Source organism: Phacochoerus africanus, chromosome 8 (genome assembly GCF_016906955.1).
Source record: "Phacochoerus africanus isolate WHEZ1 chromosome 8, ROS_Pafr_v1, whole genome shotgun sequence".
In the NCBI taxonomy this organism is placed as follows: Eukaryota; Metazoa; Chordata; class Mammalia; order Artiodactyla; family Suidae; genus Phacochoerus; species Phacochoerus africanus.
The window spans coordinates 79,567,950-79,586,257 of NC_062551.1; the positions used below are offsets into that span (position 1 = coordinate 79,567,950).

An 18,308-nucleotide genomic window follows, 5' to 3' on the forward strand; every position below is an offset into this window, starting at 1 on the left:
TCCTTACTGTTCTCTGGGCCTTAATGTCCCATCTGTCAGATAGAAGGGATTCATCAGACCCTCTTTGAGGCTCTAGCTCTTTCTGACACTCCACGGGGCATCTGGGAGGGTCTGCCCTCCCCTCCTGCTCTCCTGCCACCCCCAGGCCCCTCCCTCTTTCTTCCTCGGCTCAGGGTCTGGGAAATGGCTCTGAGCTTCAAAGCTGAGCAAACAAACATGTACAGGCCCAGAGGGGACAGGGGGTAAGGGAGGGCATGGCTATTTTTATCACGCTTTGAAGGATTTTCACAGCTGCTTCTGATGTGTCCACATGCTCGCCAGAGGCCCAGGCTATTGGGACAGCAGACACCGCGGTGGGTGTGCTCAGAGGGGCTCCACCACAAAAAAACCCCAGCTCAGCTGATGCCTGGGACTTCACCATTTAAAGGGGCTAAGCCCTGCCCCCCTCCCACGCTTCCAAAATGTAGGAGCCCCAAAGGGTGTCTGTGAGTGGCTCTACACTGAGTCTGACACTAGCAGGAAGGAGGCTGGCAGCCCCTGGAGCGCTGGGTGTTGAGGTGAGACAGGCACGGCGAGAAAGTCTGCAGAATGGTCTTATTCAGCAAATGTTTACTGAACCCCTTGCAAAATGCCAGCCCCAGGCTGCGCTGGGAGGAGGTTTCCGATGGCTAACAGGGAGGTGCAAAGACTTTTCTACTAATTAATGTGAATTAAGTTCAGAGACTTAGCCCCAGGCACTGGGCATCCCTGAGGTGATCTCACTTATCACTCTCTCTCCAAAATACGCCCTGATCTCGGCCCCCCATCTCTCCGTTTCTGTCTCTGCCCACCCCAGGTCAAGCCCCACCCTGCCCCTACCCTACCCCTGTTTTACCCAAGTGACTGAAATATTTCCAGCTGGTCTCCCTTGCTCTCACCCCACAATCCTTCACACGGTACCCAGGAAGAGAGGTTTTGAAAGTCTTATGTGAAATGCCCGGTCCTTCTCTTACTTACTCACTATCCCCTCCTCCCTCAAGCTTTTCTCCATGTGCTTAGCATAAAGACCCAACTACTTAGCAACTGGACCTGCAAAGACATCCACAGGGTCTGGGGTCTGGCCTTCAACCACCTCTTTCTTTTTTGGGTCTTTTTAGGGCCACACCCACAGCATATGGACGTTCCCAGGCTAGGGGTCAAATCGGAGCTGCAGCTCTGGCCTATGCCACAGCCTCAGTCACTGGGGATCGGAGCCATGCCTATGACTTAGACCACAGCTCACAGCAATGCTGGATCCAATGCTGGATCCTTGACCCACTGAGTGAGGCCAGGGATAAAACCCACATCCTCGGAGTTCCTGTCTTGGCTCAGCAGAAAACTAATCTGACTAGGATCTATGAGGATGAAGGTTCGATTCCTGGCCCAGCTCAGTGGGTTAAGGATATGGTGTTGCTGTGAGCTGTAGTATAGGTCACAGATGTGGCTCAGATCCCAGGTTGCTGTGGCTGTGGTGCAGGCCAGTGGCTACAGCTCCAATTCAACCCCTACCCTGGGAACCTCCATATGCCATGGGTGTGGCCCTAAAAAGACCAAAAAAACAAAAAAACAAACAAACAAAAAAAGGCAAAAAAAACCCCAAAACAAAAACAACCCCAAAACCCACATCCTTGGGGATACTAGTTGGGTTCGTTAGTATTGAGCCACGACAGAAACTCCAAAAAGCCATTTTTTTTTTTTTCTTTATGACTGCACATGCAGCACCTGGATTTCCCGGGCTAGAGGTCAAATTGGAACCGCATCTTTGACCCATGCCATAGCCAAAGCCATGCTGGATCATTAATCCATTGAGCTAGGCCAGGGGTTGGAACTGTGTCCTCTCTCACAGAGACTATATCAGGTTCTTAACCTGCTAAGCCACAGTGGGAATTCCCTCTTCTTTTTTCTTTTTTTGGCCATGATCACAGCATGTGGAAGTTCCCAGGCCAGAGATCGAACCTGCCTCACGTGAGCAACAGTGACAACACCGGAAGCTTAACCCACTGCACCGCACAAGAACACCTCTCTCTGTCTTATTCTCTCTCTCTAAACCTGGACTGTAGGTTAAGAGAATTGCATTAATTATAATACTTCGTGCCTGACATGCTATCATTAGTTCAGATATCATTAGTTTACTCTTGGGCCACTTTTATTTATTAGACATAGAATTACTTTATTTTATTTATTTATCTTACTTTTTTGGGCTGCACCTGTAGCACATGGAAGTTCCCAAGCTAGGGATCGAGTTGAAGCTGTAGCCACCAGCCTATGGCACAGCTACAGCAACACAGGATCCGAGCCACGTCTTCTACCTACACCACAGCTCACTGCAACACCGAATCCTTAACCCACTAAGTGAGGCCAGGGATTGAACTCCAGTCCTCATGGTTACTAGTCAGGTTTGTTACCACTGAGCCACAATAGGAACTCCTTTATTTTATTATTTATTTGTTTGTTTATTTTTCTTTTTAAGAATGCATCTGTGATACATGGAAGTTCCCAGGCTAGGGCTTGAATCAGAGCTGCAGCTGCCAGCCTACACCACAGCCACAGCAACATCAGATCCAAGCCCCATCTGTGACCTACACCACAGCTCACAGCAACACCAAATCCTTAACTCACTGAGCGAGGCCAGGGATAGAACCTTCGTCCTCATGGATCCTAGTTGGGTTCTTAACCTGCTAAGCTACAACAGGAACTCCCTTAGCTTTACTCTGCTTGTCTAGATGATGAAGAGAGATGGAACGTTTGAATAACTGGCTCAGGATACTGTGTCAGGTTCTTAACCCACTGAGCCACAACAGGAACTCCTATACAGTTTTGTTTTTTTTCCTATTTTAGGGCCTATACAGTTATTTTAAACAATGTGGTTACCACCTGCAAAGCCACATCTAACATAATGATACAGATGAACATCAAAAGCATTATGCTAAGTAAAAGCGTGCCCAGAAACATAAGATATATACTCTATTCTTCCATTTGTCTGTAAAGAGTCTAGAAAAAGCAAGACTAAAGAGACAGAAAGCAGATCATGGGTTGCCAAGGGGACCAGGTGTGCGGGTGGGATAGAATGTGATGAGGTGGGAGGAAAATTTCTTGGGTGATGAAAATATTCCTTATCATGACTGTGGTGGTAATTACATGACTGGGTGTGTTTGTCAAAAGTTATTAAGTTTACAGTGAAAGCTGGTGAATTTTATTGTATGTACACTAACCTTCAGAAATGCTAAAACCAAAACAAAAACTACCAAAACAGAGCTAGAACCTCTAGCAACATCTAATCTATCCTCCTTGCCTCCACTCCAGACTGGAGCTCAGCATCACCTGGAATCCTATGTTCATCACACATTTGCTGGTCTTTTTATACTTTTATTCATCTACCTGTATTCCTTAAGAGGTGTATTTTAAATTTTCCATTGGTTTTAATTCTACAGAAAGAGTACTCAACTGCATTTAATCTTCTGAGACCTTTTGTAAAATTTTTTTTTTTGTAGTTGTTGTTGTCTTTTTAGGGCTGTACCCATGGCATGTGGAGGTTCCCAGGCTAGGGGCCAAATTGGTGCCTTAGCCTTTGGCCTACACTGCAGCCACAGCAATGCCAGATCCGGCTACATCTGCCACCGACACCATAGCTTGTGGCAATACCAGATGCGTAACCCACTGAGCAAGGTCAGGGATTGAACCTGAATCCTAGTCAGGAGCTCTAGCCTGAACCACAATGGGAACTCCTGTAAAAAATTAATTAATTAATTGCTTAGTTTTTTGGCTGCTCCCGTGACATGTCGAAGTTCTGAGGCCAGGGATCAAACCCACACAACAGCAGAAACCCAGAACCACTGCAGTGACACAACACCAAATCCTTACCTGCTATACCACAAGAGAACGCCTCTTCCTAATTTATATTCCTAGGAATTATCTATATTGAGGCATGTCACAGTGATTTTTTTTTTTTTGCCTGTGGATTAATTTCCTATTGTATAAATATACTACACACATTCAGCCTTTTGCTTTCATGGACATATGTATTATTTCTAGGCTTTTGTAACTGAGGACTTTTTTTTTTTTTTTCCTTTTTAGGGCTGCACCTGTGGCATGTGGAAGTTCCAAGGCTAGGGGTCAAATCAGAGCTGCAGCTGCCCACCTATACTGCAGCCACAGCCACACTGGATCTGAGCCACATCTGTGACCTACACCACGGCTTGTGGCAATGCTAGATCCTTAATCCACTGAGCGAGGCCAGGGATTGAACCTGCAGCCTCACGGAGACTATGTCAGGTTCTTACCCCACTGAGCCACAATGGGAACTCCCTGTTATTGATGATTGAGGACAAGGCTGTCAGGAACATTCTTGTGCATGTCTCCAGGGGCACGTGTGCATGATCTTCTGAAGGGGCCATGCCTAGGAGTGGAATTGCTAGGTGTGAATTCAGTGTCAGGCATCACCTCTTCTTTGAGCTCATCCCCTACTACTCTCCACTTTGACAACCATACTTCAGCCTCACTGACTTCCTCTCCTTGGATAAGCCAAGCCCATTCCAGCCTCTAGACCTTCGCACTTGCTGTCCTGTCCACCTGGAGGCTTCCCAAGGCTGGCTTTTATTTACCCTTTAGGATTCAATCGCACGCTACCTCCTAAGCCCAAATGTCACTCTCTCTGGTCCTTCATCTGAATGAGTTGCTCCCATTCCCACCCCAGGAACCTACATTTCATAGCAGCTTTCACCACAGTCAGAAATAGCTTTTCTTTAATTTTACTGATTTGTCATTGTCTCCCCTACAAGCTCCCAGAAAAGCTGGGGCCATGCCTTGCTCATGACTGCATCCCCAAGAACATCCTAATATAGAGAAAGTGCTCGATGACACAGCATTTTTATTGAGGTGGATATTGTATTAATCTTATGAGAGAGTTAAGAACCTTAAAGCTCAGAGAGATTAAGTCGCCTGCCCAAGGATGTAGAGCTTGGAGATGGCAGAGTCAGAATTTGAACTCAGGTGCCTCGAACAATCCCAGAGCCCATGTTCTTGCTTGGAAGAGCCTGGCTTGTCCTGATAGGAACCTGCCTTCCCCCTCCCGTTATCAGCTTGCCATTCATTGCCACCTGTGCAGCCACACATCCGGGGAACCGTGGGTCCTGTTGTTTGCTATCACTTCCTGATCTGCGGTAGGTTAGGGCTGCGGCCTTGGACCATGGGAGACCTGATGTTCTGCCACCTGTTCCAGGAATGGGGCTCAGTCTGGCCCCCCACCACCTGCTTCCTTCCCTATATTAGAGCCTCAGGCTATAGATCTTTTTCCTATCGTCTTAAAACTCACGATGATCCGGCTGCTGAGTTCTCTCCTATTTGTGGCCCTTGGTAAGACCCCAGCCTGTGCGGCACTGCAGTGGAGTCTACCAGCCTGAGTGAACCCAATACCTGGTTCCATAGGCGAGGTCCCTGCTTATCTCTAGGGTATGACTGTGGAGGCTTTCGGCTTGGTGCTGGAGCAGGAGAATGGAGGGGAATGTACCAGCTCAGGAGGAAGAGTGGGGGACCCAAGCCTCTGGGCTGGGAGTCCTTGTTGGGGGCAAGAGAGTCACATAGAAAGGAGTGTGGGCTCCGTGGGTAGACTGCTTAGGTTGGAATTTCAGTTCTTCTGCTTAACCCTCCAACTCTCTTCTCATGATCCCGCTACTGCGCTCCATCTCCTGTGCTCTAGCCTTTTCCTGGTCTCTCTGTTACATTACATTGCAGTCGTCACGCAGCATCATTTGATGAATAGTGTTTGACAGCCACAGGTAATGTTTATTGACAGTTTACCATACACCAGGCAGAATGCTAAGGATTTTTTATTATATTTTCTTGTGTAATCCTCGCCACAGTACTATTATTATCCCCATTTTACAAATAGAGAAACTGGCCCTCAGAAGAGTAAGGTAGCCCATCCGAGAACCGGGGGCAGAACTGCACTTTGAATCTAGGCGGTCTTCCAAAGCTGCCACTCTTTTGGTTTTGTTTTGCTTTTTAGGGCAGCCCCTGCAGCATATGGAAGTTCCCAGACTAGGCGTTGAATCAGAGCTGCAGCTGCCAGCCTATGCTACAGCCACAGCAACACAGAATCTGAGTAGGGTCTGCAGCCTACACCACAGCTCAGCTCTTGGCAACACCGGATTCTTAACCCACCGAGCAGGACCAGGGATTGAACCTGCATCCTCATGATACTAGTTGGGCTCATAACCCGCTGAGCCACAGCGGGAACTCCCCAATGCCGCACTCTTCATGACAATAGTTGTCATTTCTCAAGAACTCATTGGGTGCCGGGCACCGTTCTAAGTGCATCAACGCAAACCCTTCATTCCTGCCATGGAAGGAAGCCATGTGTTCTTCTGGGTCCCTAGACTCCTGGGATTCTGGAAACCCCTGATCTAGTCCAAATGCTCACTGTTCATATGTGTCTACTGGGGTCAGAGAGCAAAAGGAGTTTGTATGGGTCACACAGCTTGTTTGTGGCTCAACTAGGTAGGACTGGGAACCAGGCTTCTTCTTTGCTCTTGGGGACTCTCTGGCATGACACTTCTCCTTTCCCCTCTAGCCTCGGGCTGTGGCCGACCTTCCTACAACCCTGCCTCCCGCGTTGTCAATGGGGAGGACGCGGTCCCCTACAGTTGGCCCTGGCAGGTAAGAGCAATTCCAGCTGCACTATTTCCCACCATGGGCTCCGCACTCCATGCTCTGATTGCAAGGCATATCCGGTCTCGGCTCCCTTGCTTTGCTTCCAGTACCCACTTCGGCTTCCAAAAGCCAGGAAATCCTTGGACAGTCTACTTCACATGAAGTTTTGCCCATTCAATCTGTAACTCTCGATGGGCTGTTTGCAAGTTAAAAGTAGAATCTGGGGAGTTCCCACTGTGGCTCAGCAGGTTAAGAATCTGACGAGTATCCATGAGGATGCTGGTTTGATCCCTGGCCTGGCTCAGTTGTTTAAAGGATTTGGTGTTGTCACAAGCTGCAGTGTAGATCTCAGATGTGGCTTGGATCTGATGTTGCTCTGGCTGTAGCATAGGCTGGCAGCTATGGCTCTGATTCACCCTCTAGCCTGGGAACCTCCATATGCCACGGGTGTGGCCAAAAAAAGACCAAAAAAGGGAGTTCCTGTCGTGGCTCAGCGGTTAACAACTCCGACTAGGAACCATGAGGTTGCGGGCTTGATATCTGGCCTCGCTCAGTGGGTTAAGGATCCGGTGTTGCCGAGAGCTGTGGTGTAGGTTGCAGACGCAGCTTGGATCCAGCATTGCTGTGGCTCTGGTGTAGGACAGCAGCTACAGCTCCAGTTGGACCCCTAAACTGGGAACCTCCATATGCCGCAGGAATGGCCCTGGAAAAGGCAAAAAGACCAAAAAAAAAAAAAATATATATATATATATAATCTGGGAGAAGTTCCCTTGTGGCACAGTGGGTTAAAGATCCAGTGTTGTCACTGCAGCTTGGGTCACTGCTGTGGCAAGGATTCGATCGGTGATCAGGGAACTTCCACATGCCCCAGGTGAGGCCAAAAAAAAAAAAGGAATCTGGGAAGAGGGTAATGTTTAACCCAAGGGTTGGTGCATTCATAATGGAATTTCAGCACTACGTTTTGTTTTTTTTTTTCCTCTCTCTTTATGGCCATGCCTACGGCATATGGAAGTTCCGAGGTTAGGGGTCGAATCAGAGCCGTCGGCCATGGTCTATGGCACAGCAATGCCAGATCTGAGCCACATCACAACTTAAGCTGAGGCTTGCTGCAACGCCAGATCCTTAACCCACTGAGCAAAGCCAGGGATCAAACCCACATTCTCATGGATACTAATCAAGTTCTTAATCCGCTGAGCCACAACGGCAATTCCCAGCACTATTACGTTTAAGAAGGGAGATTTGGGGGACCCATTTCCAGACTCCTCAGTTATACGGCAGGGCTATAAGCTCTGAGAGTAATAAAGGGATAAAGGGGTTTAGAGAGGTCAGTGGACAGAGGCACAGAGGGCTTGACTCATTGCACTAACGCAGTAGCCACTAGCCATAAGTGCCCACTTAAATTTCACTTAATTAGGAGTTCCCGTTGTGGCACAGCAGAAACGAATCCAACTAGGAACCGTGAGGTTGCGGGTTTGATCCCTGGCCTCGCTCAGTGGGTTAAGGATCCGGCGTTGCCGTGAGCTGTGGTGTAGGTCATGGATGTGGCTTGGATCCGGCATTGCTGTGGCTCTGGTATAGACCCGCAGCTGTAGCTCCGATTAGACTCCTAGCCTGGGAAACTCCATATGCTGTGGGTGTGGCCCTAAAAAGACAAAAGACAAAAGAAATAACAATAACAATAAAAATAAATTTCATTTAATTAAATAAAATTCAATAATGTTACAAAATTCAGTTGCTCAATGCTAACCACACTTCAAATTCTCAATAGTCACATGTGGCTAGTGGCTACCATCCTGGACAGCCAAGATATAGAACATTCCCACCATCACAGAAAGTTCTATGGGAGGGCACTGATCTACAGCTGGGGTCAGCTAACTTGTGTAAAGGATGAGAGAGAAAAGATTTTGGCCTTTGTTTGCCATGTGGTTTCTATTGAAATCTCTTAATTTTGCCTTTGTAGCATGAAAGTAGCCATAGATGGTACAGTTGTGTAGGTCGGGCACTGCACATTTCCAGAGGGTGCCATTCTGCATGAATGTTGCCCTCTAGAGTTGAACAGTATCCCACCTATACAGCCACGGCTAGCCACACTCATATGGGGTCCCAACCACTCCTTGTGGTCCTCCCTCCCTTGCCGCCAGGTCTCTCTGCAATATGAAAAGAACGGAGCCTTCCATCATACCTGTGGAGGCAGCCTCATCGCCCCTGACTGGGTCCTAACTGCAGGCCACTGCATCTCGTGAGTTCTTTCACTTGCCCCTGTCCCTGTGTGAGACCAGGCAGGTGGGGGGGCAGTGGGGAACTGAGGGAAGGGACGGTGGGAGGCTAGTCAGGCCTAGACTGATGTCACCTCCGCCGGCAGGCGCTCCCTGACCTACCAGGTGGTGTTGGGCGAGTATGACCGCTCTGAGAATGAGGGCTCCGAACAGGTGATCCCCATCAATGCTGGGGACCTCTTCGTGCACCCACGCTGGAATTCCAACTGCGTGTCCTGTGGGTGAGTGAACTCTCAAGCCTGGGACCCAGGGGTCCCTCTACTGGTCGCTCTGGGACCCAGTACTGATTCAGAGAAGACTCCCAGGGACTGTGGGGCTGGACCGGCAACCTGAGGTCCCAACGCTGAGGGAAAGAAGCAGCAGTGCCTCTGAGGATCATCTACACTAAACCTCCCAAACCTCTCTCCCTAGAGAGGGGACAGCAGGGCCCAGGGAGGGTCAGGAACTCCCTCAAGGCCACTTGGCTAGTTGGCTTCAGAGCCCAGGACTCCTCTGGTGCCTTTTCTCCCAAATCCAAGGGCTCCTCCGTTCAACAGACATTCATCCAGAGCATCCTGGATTCCTGGCACTGTTGGGCCAAAGGAGGAGCACTGGACTGAGAGTCAGGCTCCAGCACTAAGTCGCTCTGTGGCTTGGGCAAGCCACTGCCCTTCTCTGGACCTGAGTTTGACCACTTATAAAGGGTGACCTTCTGGGCTTCCTGGGTTGCAATGAAGCTCAAGGAGGCATTTGTTGGGTGAGAACACAAAATAGAGCTCCTTAAGTCTCTCAAGCACATGCGAAATTGTGTCTGGGTAGCTGGGCATTTTTCTGATGAGAGGGGTCAGAAAAGGAGGCAGAATCCCTGAAAGTGCAGTGCAGAAGTGAGGGACCATCATGACCAAGACCTTGACCCATCCTCACGGGGCTCATGGGATCAGTGGAGAGAAAATTGGCCCTGATGCAATGACTTTAATGACAAACAGGCAGCTGAAGAAAGAGCAGTTGTTCTCAAAACGTGGTTCCCAGGTCCACGGCAGCAGCATCGCCTGGGAACTCATTAGAAATATGAGTCCCAGAGTTCCTGTCGCGGAGCAGCTGAAACGAATCAGACTAGTAACCATAAGATTGCATGTTCAATCCCTGGCCTTGCTCACTGGGTTGAGGATCCAGTGTTGCCATGAGCTGTGGTGTAGGTCGCAGATGCGGCTCGGATCCCACGTTGCTGTGGCTGAGGCGTAGGCCGGCAGCTGCAGCTCCAATTAGACCCCTAGCCTGGGAACCTCCATAGGCCGCAGGTGCAGCCCTTAAAAAAAAAAAAAAAAAGAAAGAAAGGAAAGAAGGAAGAAAAAAAGAAAGAAGGAAAGAAAGAAAGATAGATGAGTCCCTGGGTCCCTCTGGACCCACTGCCTCAGAAAACTCTGGCATGGGCTCTAGCAACCTGGGTTTTAACAAGCCCGCCAGTGATTCGGACTCAGCTGACGTGTGAGAACCACAGGTATAAAAGCTGAGGATAGTTACGAAGGCTAAGGGTCAGCATGGGTGGAAGGGGCCAGGAGGTCTTCCTAAAGTTTCTCAGCAGTAAAAAATGCATGGGATCTGGAGGGAGGGGGGCAGTGAGCCCACCCTGGAGGTGAAATATCCCCACCAAAGCTGAGGGGTAGGGCTTGGCCTCGCTGGAGGACCAGGCTCCCTGTGACTCCTCTTCCCTCCTCCCCAGCAATGACATTGCCCTTGTCAAGCTCTCGCGCAGCGCCCAGCTGGGAGACAAGGTCCAGCTGGCCTGTCTCCCTTCCGCCGGTGACATCCTGCCCAATGATACCCCCTGCTACATCAGCGGCTGGGGCCGTCTCTACAGTAAGTGCTGACCCCTTCAGCGGCTGCAGGGACAGTGGGTGGGAAGACAGAGCCTGGGCCTCAGGGGCTGAGGACAACACCAGGAGCATCCTTGCATTTTTCTCTCATTCCTCCTCCAGCACCAGCCTTCTCCACCCGCACCCCCCCCCCATCCTCCCAAACACACATGTGTTCCATGGACTGTTTTTTTAGTGTCGTCAGTGTGCCAGGTGCTGGGAGCATTCTAATGGACAAAGCAGGCAGGACCACATACCCTGGTGGGAGAAGAGTTCCCATCAGACTAGAAGTCCCCCGCCCCACTCTGGGGCTCCCAGCCCTGACTCCCAGATCTAGCCCTGACTCAGCGCTCTCTATTCCTGCAGCCAATGGGCCACTCCCGGACAAGCTGCAGCAGGCTCTGCTGCCCGTGGTGGACTACCAGCACTGCTCCAAGTGGGACTGGTGGGGCAGCACCGTGAAGCAGACCATGGTGTGTGCCGGCGGGGACATCCGCTCTGGATGCAATGTGAGTCAGCTCTTGCTGAGCTAGGGCGGGGTGTGTGGGGGTCGGGTAAGGCTGCCAGCTGTCTGAAAGGCAGAGGAGGGATCCGTTCCACCTCCAGGCCAGGCAGGACATGGAGGGAGTCTGTGCCACCCAGACACACAGCCCTGGTCTCTGGGCTCGAGTCCCAGCTCACACACTAACTTGATCTGGGGCAGGTCACCGTCCCTCCCTGCTCCTCACCCCATCAGCAAGGGATGTTGACACTGTGCCCTCTACAGTCACCTTCAACTCTGGGATTCTGAATTTATAATTAAGCAATACTATCATCGCAGCATAAATGAATAGGAGTAATAATAGTAATAACTAACTGGGGTACTAATAATGGGAACTGCCGTTTATGGATGGCTTCTTCTCTACCAGGCATTGCGCTATGGTCGTATATTTACCATCTCATTTAATTCTCACAAGATCCTATCATATGGACAGCATTCCCCTTCACAAAGGAGCAAACTGAGGCTCAGAGAGGTCGAGTCACATGGGGGTTCCTCAAAATCCATAAAGTCAGAACCAAGTCCTTAAAGCTCAGCCCCTCGGTGCTTTCTGACCCTTCCAGGGTGACTCTGGAGGACCCCTCAACTGCCGGGCAGCAGATGGCTCCTGGCAGGTCCACGGCGTGACGAGCTTCGTTTCTGCCTATGGCTGTAACACCCTCAAGAAGCCCACAGTGTTCACGCGCACCTCAGCCTTCATTGATTGGATTGAAGAGGTGAGCAGGGCGGGCCCAGGGCTCCATGTTCCCTGGGGTTGGGCGGGGAAAGCAGGTGCTGATCCTAGGACTTCAGTCCTGGGAGGGGCCCTTGGAGACATCCCAGAGGGGCTTGAGGATGTTTTCTACTACAGGGTGGTCCTGAGAAGCTTAAGGGCTTCTGGGGGGAGCTCTGAACCGCTGCTGAGTTTCCTTATTTCAACAAGTGTTTATGAAGTGCCTCTTCTGGTCCAGGTCTTTTCTTGTCATGAAGGATAGAGTGGAGTTCCTGTCGTGACTCAGTGGTTAATGAATCCAGGACTAGGAACCATGAGGTTGCGGGTTTGATCCCTGGCCTCACTCAGTGGGTTAAGGATCCAGCATTACACTGAGCTGTGGTGTAGGTCACAGACTTGGCTCAGATCCCGTGTTGCTGTGGCTGTGGCATAGGCCATGCAGCGGTAGCTCCAATTTGACCCCAAGCCTGGGAACTTCTATTTGCCATGGGTGTGCCCCCCCAAAAAAAGTCCCGTGAGTTAATAAGTGTGATTACCCCACCATACAGATGGGGAAACTGAGAATCAGAGAGGGCAAGTCACTCTCCCAGGGTCACACAGCCAATGAGTGACATGGCTGGGAGTTGTACTCAGTACCACATGGTTTCAGAAGCTGTGCTCCTGATTAGACTCTTCTGGTTTTCCCCCCTCTTTTTTCAGATCATTGCAAGCCACTAGAACCATGGCTGAGGTGGCAGTGCCCATCTACGCTCTTTGTAAAAAATAAAACCCTCTCAGAAAATTCCAACTTGAGTCTTTCTTCCTTCTTTGATTCACCTCTTCCTCTCCGGTCTGTTTCTAAAATCTTAGATGTTGGAGTTCCCATCGTGGCTCAGTGGTTAACGACGCTGACTAGGAACCATGAGGTTGTGGGTTCGATCCCGGGCCTTGCTCAATGGGTTAAGGATCCGGTGTTGCCGTGAGCTGTAGTGTAGGTCGCAGGCGCGGCTCAGATCCCACGTTGCTATAGTTGTGGCATAGGCCGGCGGCTACAGCTTCGATTCGACCCCTAGCCTGGGAATTTCCATATGCCGCAGGAGCGGCCCAAGAAATGGCAAAAAGACAAAAAAAAAAAAAAGAAAGAAAGAAAAGAAAAGAAAATGAGAGAAGAAAATAAGAGAAAAAATTGAGGCCCAGAGAGAAGGGAGTTGATGTCAAATGACCAGCCGACCCAGTTTACCTGGGACCGAGGGGACAGGACACAGGATTTTGGGTGGTTGAAACCGTGGAAGTTGGTCACCCTGTATAGCCACACGCACAAGCACTGCCTTTACAATGCAGCCCCCACCCCCACCCCACCCCCGCCAAAAAAGTGGTAGAGTCCAAAGAAACACTGTGCTTGCCAATCCCTTGGGAGGTTCCTGGTGGAGTGGGAAGGGCTGTGCCTTTCTGCTTCCATTGATGGGCTGGGGAGGGAAGACTGTGGTCATTCATTCATTCAACAAGCATTCATTCCTTCTTCCCAAGGACGGCTCTCACAGGGGGAAGACAATGTGGTTCCTGCCCTGAAATGGCTCATTCTTCAGATAGAAATGAGTATCTGGGAGTCATTCATTAAAAGATTACTAGACACTTTCTTTGTTGAAAGTTTAGGGCCAGGAGGACAGAGGAAGTAGGACAAACCTCAGGGAGAGTCCTCGCTATGGGGGCGGGCAGTGGGGAGCAGATGCACACATAATGCTGAGACCAAGTCAGAGCCCTGTGGGCCATTGCTGAGGTCCCAAACCTGCTGCTGTGCCACCAAAGGCAACACAAAAACAACAGAGTTCTTTTCCTCACGTTTCTCCTGAGTACCATGACAGTAGACATGTCCCTACAAGGACACACTTTTTAATACGAACACTGTTCCATGGCCCCCTTCCTTTAAAAATTACACTTCTATGGAGTTCCCGTCATGGCTCAGTGGTGAACAAACCCAACTAGCATTCGTGAGGACTTGAGTTGGATCCCCGGCCTCACTCAGTGGGTTAAAGATCCAGTGTTGCCGTGAGCTGTGGTGTAGGTGGCAGATGTGGCTCGGATCCCGGGTTGCTGTGGCTGTGGTGTAGGCCAGCGGCTATAGCTCCGATTAGACCCCTAGCCTGGGAACCTCCATATGCTGCCAGTGCGACCCTAAAAGACAAAAATTACACTCCTATGGAGTTCCTGTCGTAGCTCAGTGGAAACGAATCTGACTAGCGTCCATGAGGATGCAGGTTCGATCCCTGGCCTCACTCAGTGGGTTAAGGATCAGGCGTTGCTGTGAGCTGTGGTATAGGTCGCAGATCTGGATCTGGCATTGCTGTGGCTGTGGTATAGGCTGGCCAGCTGCAGCTCCGATTCGACCCCTAGCCTGGGAACCTCCATATACAGTGGTTGCGGCCCTAAAAAGACACAAAGTAAAATAAAAATTACACTTCTACTTTTGAAAAGTATAAAAAATAGCACGTGGAGAATAAAAGAGGAAACACCCATGTAGCCTCCATCCACAACGAACAAATTTCACATTTTGGCCTCACATTTCTGAAAAAAGAACTAGTTTAGGTGGAGGCCCCTGCTTCCCAGGGTTCTTCATCAGGCCAAGTGTGGTGTCGTCCACGCAACATCACTGCTTTTCCTTTGGGGCCCATACTGGGAGAGCTGTTGCTTGCCCTCTTGAAGCTGGGTTTGCCTGTGTGGATTGCTTTGGCCAAGGTGAAGATTGGAGAGAGGACAATCTGCCAAATTCTCGTTCCCTTTGCCATAGTAACCGGTGGCTGCTGGTCAGCAGAGCCTCTCTGCTTCCCCCTGATGGACATGCAGCACAAGTAAGAAATACACTTTTGGTATAAAGCTGCTGAGATTTGGGTGTTTGTTTGTACAGTGGCACGGACCTAACTTATCCTTTCTGATAAAAGGAGTTTGGTGTTTATCCTTCCATTCCATGCTGTTTTATATATATTATATTATATATTTATTGCATATATATTATAAAATGTGTATTATATATGTGTGTATGTGTGTGTGTGTGTATATATATATATATCTGTGGGGTTTTTTGCTGCTTCTGCAGTTATGGAAGTCCCTAGGCCAGGGATCAAATCCAAGCCTCAGCTGCAACTTATGTCACAGTTGTGGCAACAACACCAGATCCTTAACTCACTGCACTGAGCCAGGGATTGAACCCAAGCCTCCGCAGCTCTCCAAGTTCTGCAGAAACGACACTGGATCCTTAACCCACCGTGCCACTCCATGATGTTATTTTTTTATTGCACATATAAATATCCATAAACAATATGTTGCATTGTTTTGGTTTTTAAAAATACATGCATGGCTTCTTGCCATGTGGATTATTCTGCAGCTTGCATCTTTCACCCAGCCTTATGTTTTTGCAGTCTATCTCTGCTAATTCATCCATCTCCCAATTCATCGCTGCTGGTTTGGTAGAGCTTTCCATTTGCCCCACAACGCCAGATATTTTGCCTTTCCCCCTACAAGGGACATTTTTAGAGCAGGGCCAATTTTTGTGATTACAAATAGTGCTTCCATGAACATCGCTGGACTTATCTCCAGGTGCACATGTGAGAGCGGCTCTAGGGTATATTCCAAGAAATGGGATGGCTGAGTGGGTGAGCGCACTCAGCTTCAACTTTACCAATTGCCAAAGTGACTGTATCAACAATAGCTCTTAAAATTCCCCTTTCTTTCTTTTCCCATCTGAGGCTCCACACATTACAACTGTCCTACATTTTTCTCCTAAAACAAGTCCTGGAATCTCAACTCTTTCCCCCTAAACCCTTTCTTCCTAAAACCTCTCCTCCAGCTCTTACCCTCCACTCCAGCTCCTAGAAAAGCCCAAGAACTGGTCTGGCAAGGCCAGAGTGAGGGCAAGGAAGGAGCAAAGCAGGGGAGAGGGAAAGGAGTGGGGGAGGATGGGGGAAATTCTGGAGCCAGGATGTGTTAATCATTTGTACTGAGTCAGACGGATAGGGCCAGATGATATAAGCAACTGTCAGGTGTTCCCAAGACATTACAAGGTTATAAAAGCTAAGTATCTACTTCTTCCCAGTGGGTCAGAAAAGAGCCTTTGGACAATTTCCCAAAGTAGTTTTAGATAAAGGACAGTCAAATGTGTAAAATTTCACCCAGCTTCAGGGGGAGGCTGAGAAATGCTATGACTCCCTTCTCACCCATGGCCAACAGAGTTAGGAAATCTTGCTTCGATGTGCCAACAATTCGATGAATAATTCCATTTTCTTTTCTTTTTTCTTCTCAATTTTTAAATTTACTTTCCAGGTCTCAACAGTTTAAATCATCTAAAAATCATATAGTCATTTAATTTTTGAGTAATGATTAGAATCCCAACTCCAACAATTTTGGGGTGTTTTTGTTTGTTTTTTGTCTTTTTGCCATTTCTTTCTTTTTTCTTTTCTTTTCTTTTTTTTTTTTTGTCTTTTTGCCATTTCTTGGGCTGCTCCCGCGGCATATGCAGTTTCCCAGGCTAGGGGTCAAATCAGAGCTGTAGTTGCCGGCCTACACCACAGCCACAGCAACTCGGGGATCCGAGCCACATCTGCGACCTACACCACAGCTCATGGCAATGCCGGATCCTTAACCCACTGAGCAAAGCCAGGGATCGAACCTGCAACCTCATGGTTCCTAGTCGGATTTGTTAACCACTGAGCCATGATGGGAACTCCGGGGTTTTTTTCTAAATCATGAAGAACAACCCACTTTTTAAAAAATTGTGTGTTTATTAAAGTGCAGTTGATTTACAACATTGTGCCAATTTCTGCGGTACAGCAAAGTGACTCAGTTATACACATATACAACTTTTTTATATATCCTTTTCCAACATGGTCTATCCCAGGCAGTTAGATACAGTTCCCCATGCTAGACAGTAAGACCTTGGTGTTTATCCATTCTAAATGTAATAGTTTGCATCTATTAACCCAAACTTTCAGTCCATCTCTCTCCCTCCCTCCTTCCCCTTGGCAACCACAAATCTGTTTACTGTGTCTGTGAGTCTGTTTCTTTTTTGCAGATGAGTTCATCTGTGCCTTGTTTAATTTTATTTTTTTATGACCACACCTACAGCATATGGGAAGTTCCCAGGCCAGGAGTTGAATCTGAGCCACACCTGTGACCTATGCCATAGCTGCAGCAAAGCCAGATCTTTTAACCCGCTGCACTGGGCTGGGGATCAAATCCTCACCCCCAGATCAACCTGAGATGCTATAATTGCATTCTTAACCCACTGCACCACAGTGGGAACTCGGCTGTAGACTTTTGTTTATTTATTTATTTATTCTTTTCTAGGGCTGCACCCACGGCATATGGAGGTTCCCAGGCTAGGGATCTAATTGGAGCTATAGCCGCCAGCCTATGCCACAGCCACAGCAACATGGGATCCAAGCCGCATCTGCGACCTACACCACAGCTCCCGGCAACAGAGGATCCTTAACCCACTGAGCAAAGCCAGGGACTGAACCCGCAACCTCACGGTTCCTAGCGGGATTCGTTAACACTGAGCCACAATGGGAACTCCGTCCCCTGTAGACTTTTTTTTTTGTTTTTTTTTGTTGTTGTTGTTGTTGTTGTTGCTATTTCTTGGGCCGCTCCTGCGGCATATGGAGGTTCCCAGGCTAGGGGTCGAATCGGAGCTGTAGCCATCGGCCTACGCCAGAGCCACAGCAACGCAGGATCCGAGCCGCGTCTGCAACCTACACCACAGCTCACGGCAACGCCGGATCGTTAACCCACTGAGCAAGGGCAGGGACCGAACCCGCAACCTCATGGTTCCTAGACGGATTCGTTAACCACTGCGCCACAACGGGAACTCCTCCCTGTAGACTTTTAACGATTGCCATTCTGACCAATGTGAGGTGGTAGGTACTTCACTGCAGTTTTGATTTGCATTTCTGTAATAACTAGTGATGCTTAACATCTTTTCATGCCCCTACTGGCCATCTGTATGTCTTCTATGGAGAAATGTCCATTTAGGTCTTCCGCCCATTCTTTGAATGGGTTGTTTGTTGGTGTTGAATAGTATGAGTTATTTGTAATATATTTAGATTAAGCCTTTGTCAGTTGCCTTGCCTCATTTGCAAATACTTTCTCTCATTCTGTAGGCTTTCTTTTCTTTCTTTCTTTCTTTTTTTTTCTGGTTTCCCTTGCTGTGCAAAGTTTGTAAATTTGATTAGATCCCATTTGTTCAGTTTCATTTTTATTTCTGTTGCCTTTGGAGACTGACCTAATAAAACATCTGTACAAGTTATGTTAGGGAA

The 18,308-nt window shown here is 48.8% G+C and overlaps 1 protein-coding gene across 1 annotated transcript; it reads left to right on the top strand.

Annotated features, from left to right (window-relative positions):
* The first annotated feature begins 5,317 nt into the window (after nt 1-5,317).
* On the top strand, nt 5,318-12,811 carry LOC125133429 (proproteinase E). Its single transcript, XM_047791545.1, has 8 exons — nt 5,318-5,370; nt 6,587-6,672; nt 8,808-8,905; nt 9,029-9,163; nt 10,642-10,778; nt 11,141-11,283; nt 11,876-12,028; nt 12,724-12,811. Exons 1-8 carry the CDS (start codon nt 5,331-5,333, stop codon nt 12,739-12,741), a joined length of 810 nt encoding a protein of 269 aa, XP_047647501.1. The 5' UTR covers nt 5,318-5,330; the 3' UTR covers nt 12,742-12,811.
* Nucleotides 12,812-18,308: the final 5,497 nt, after the last annotated feature.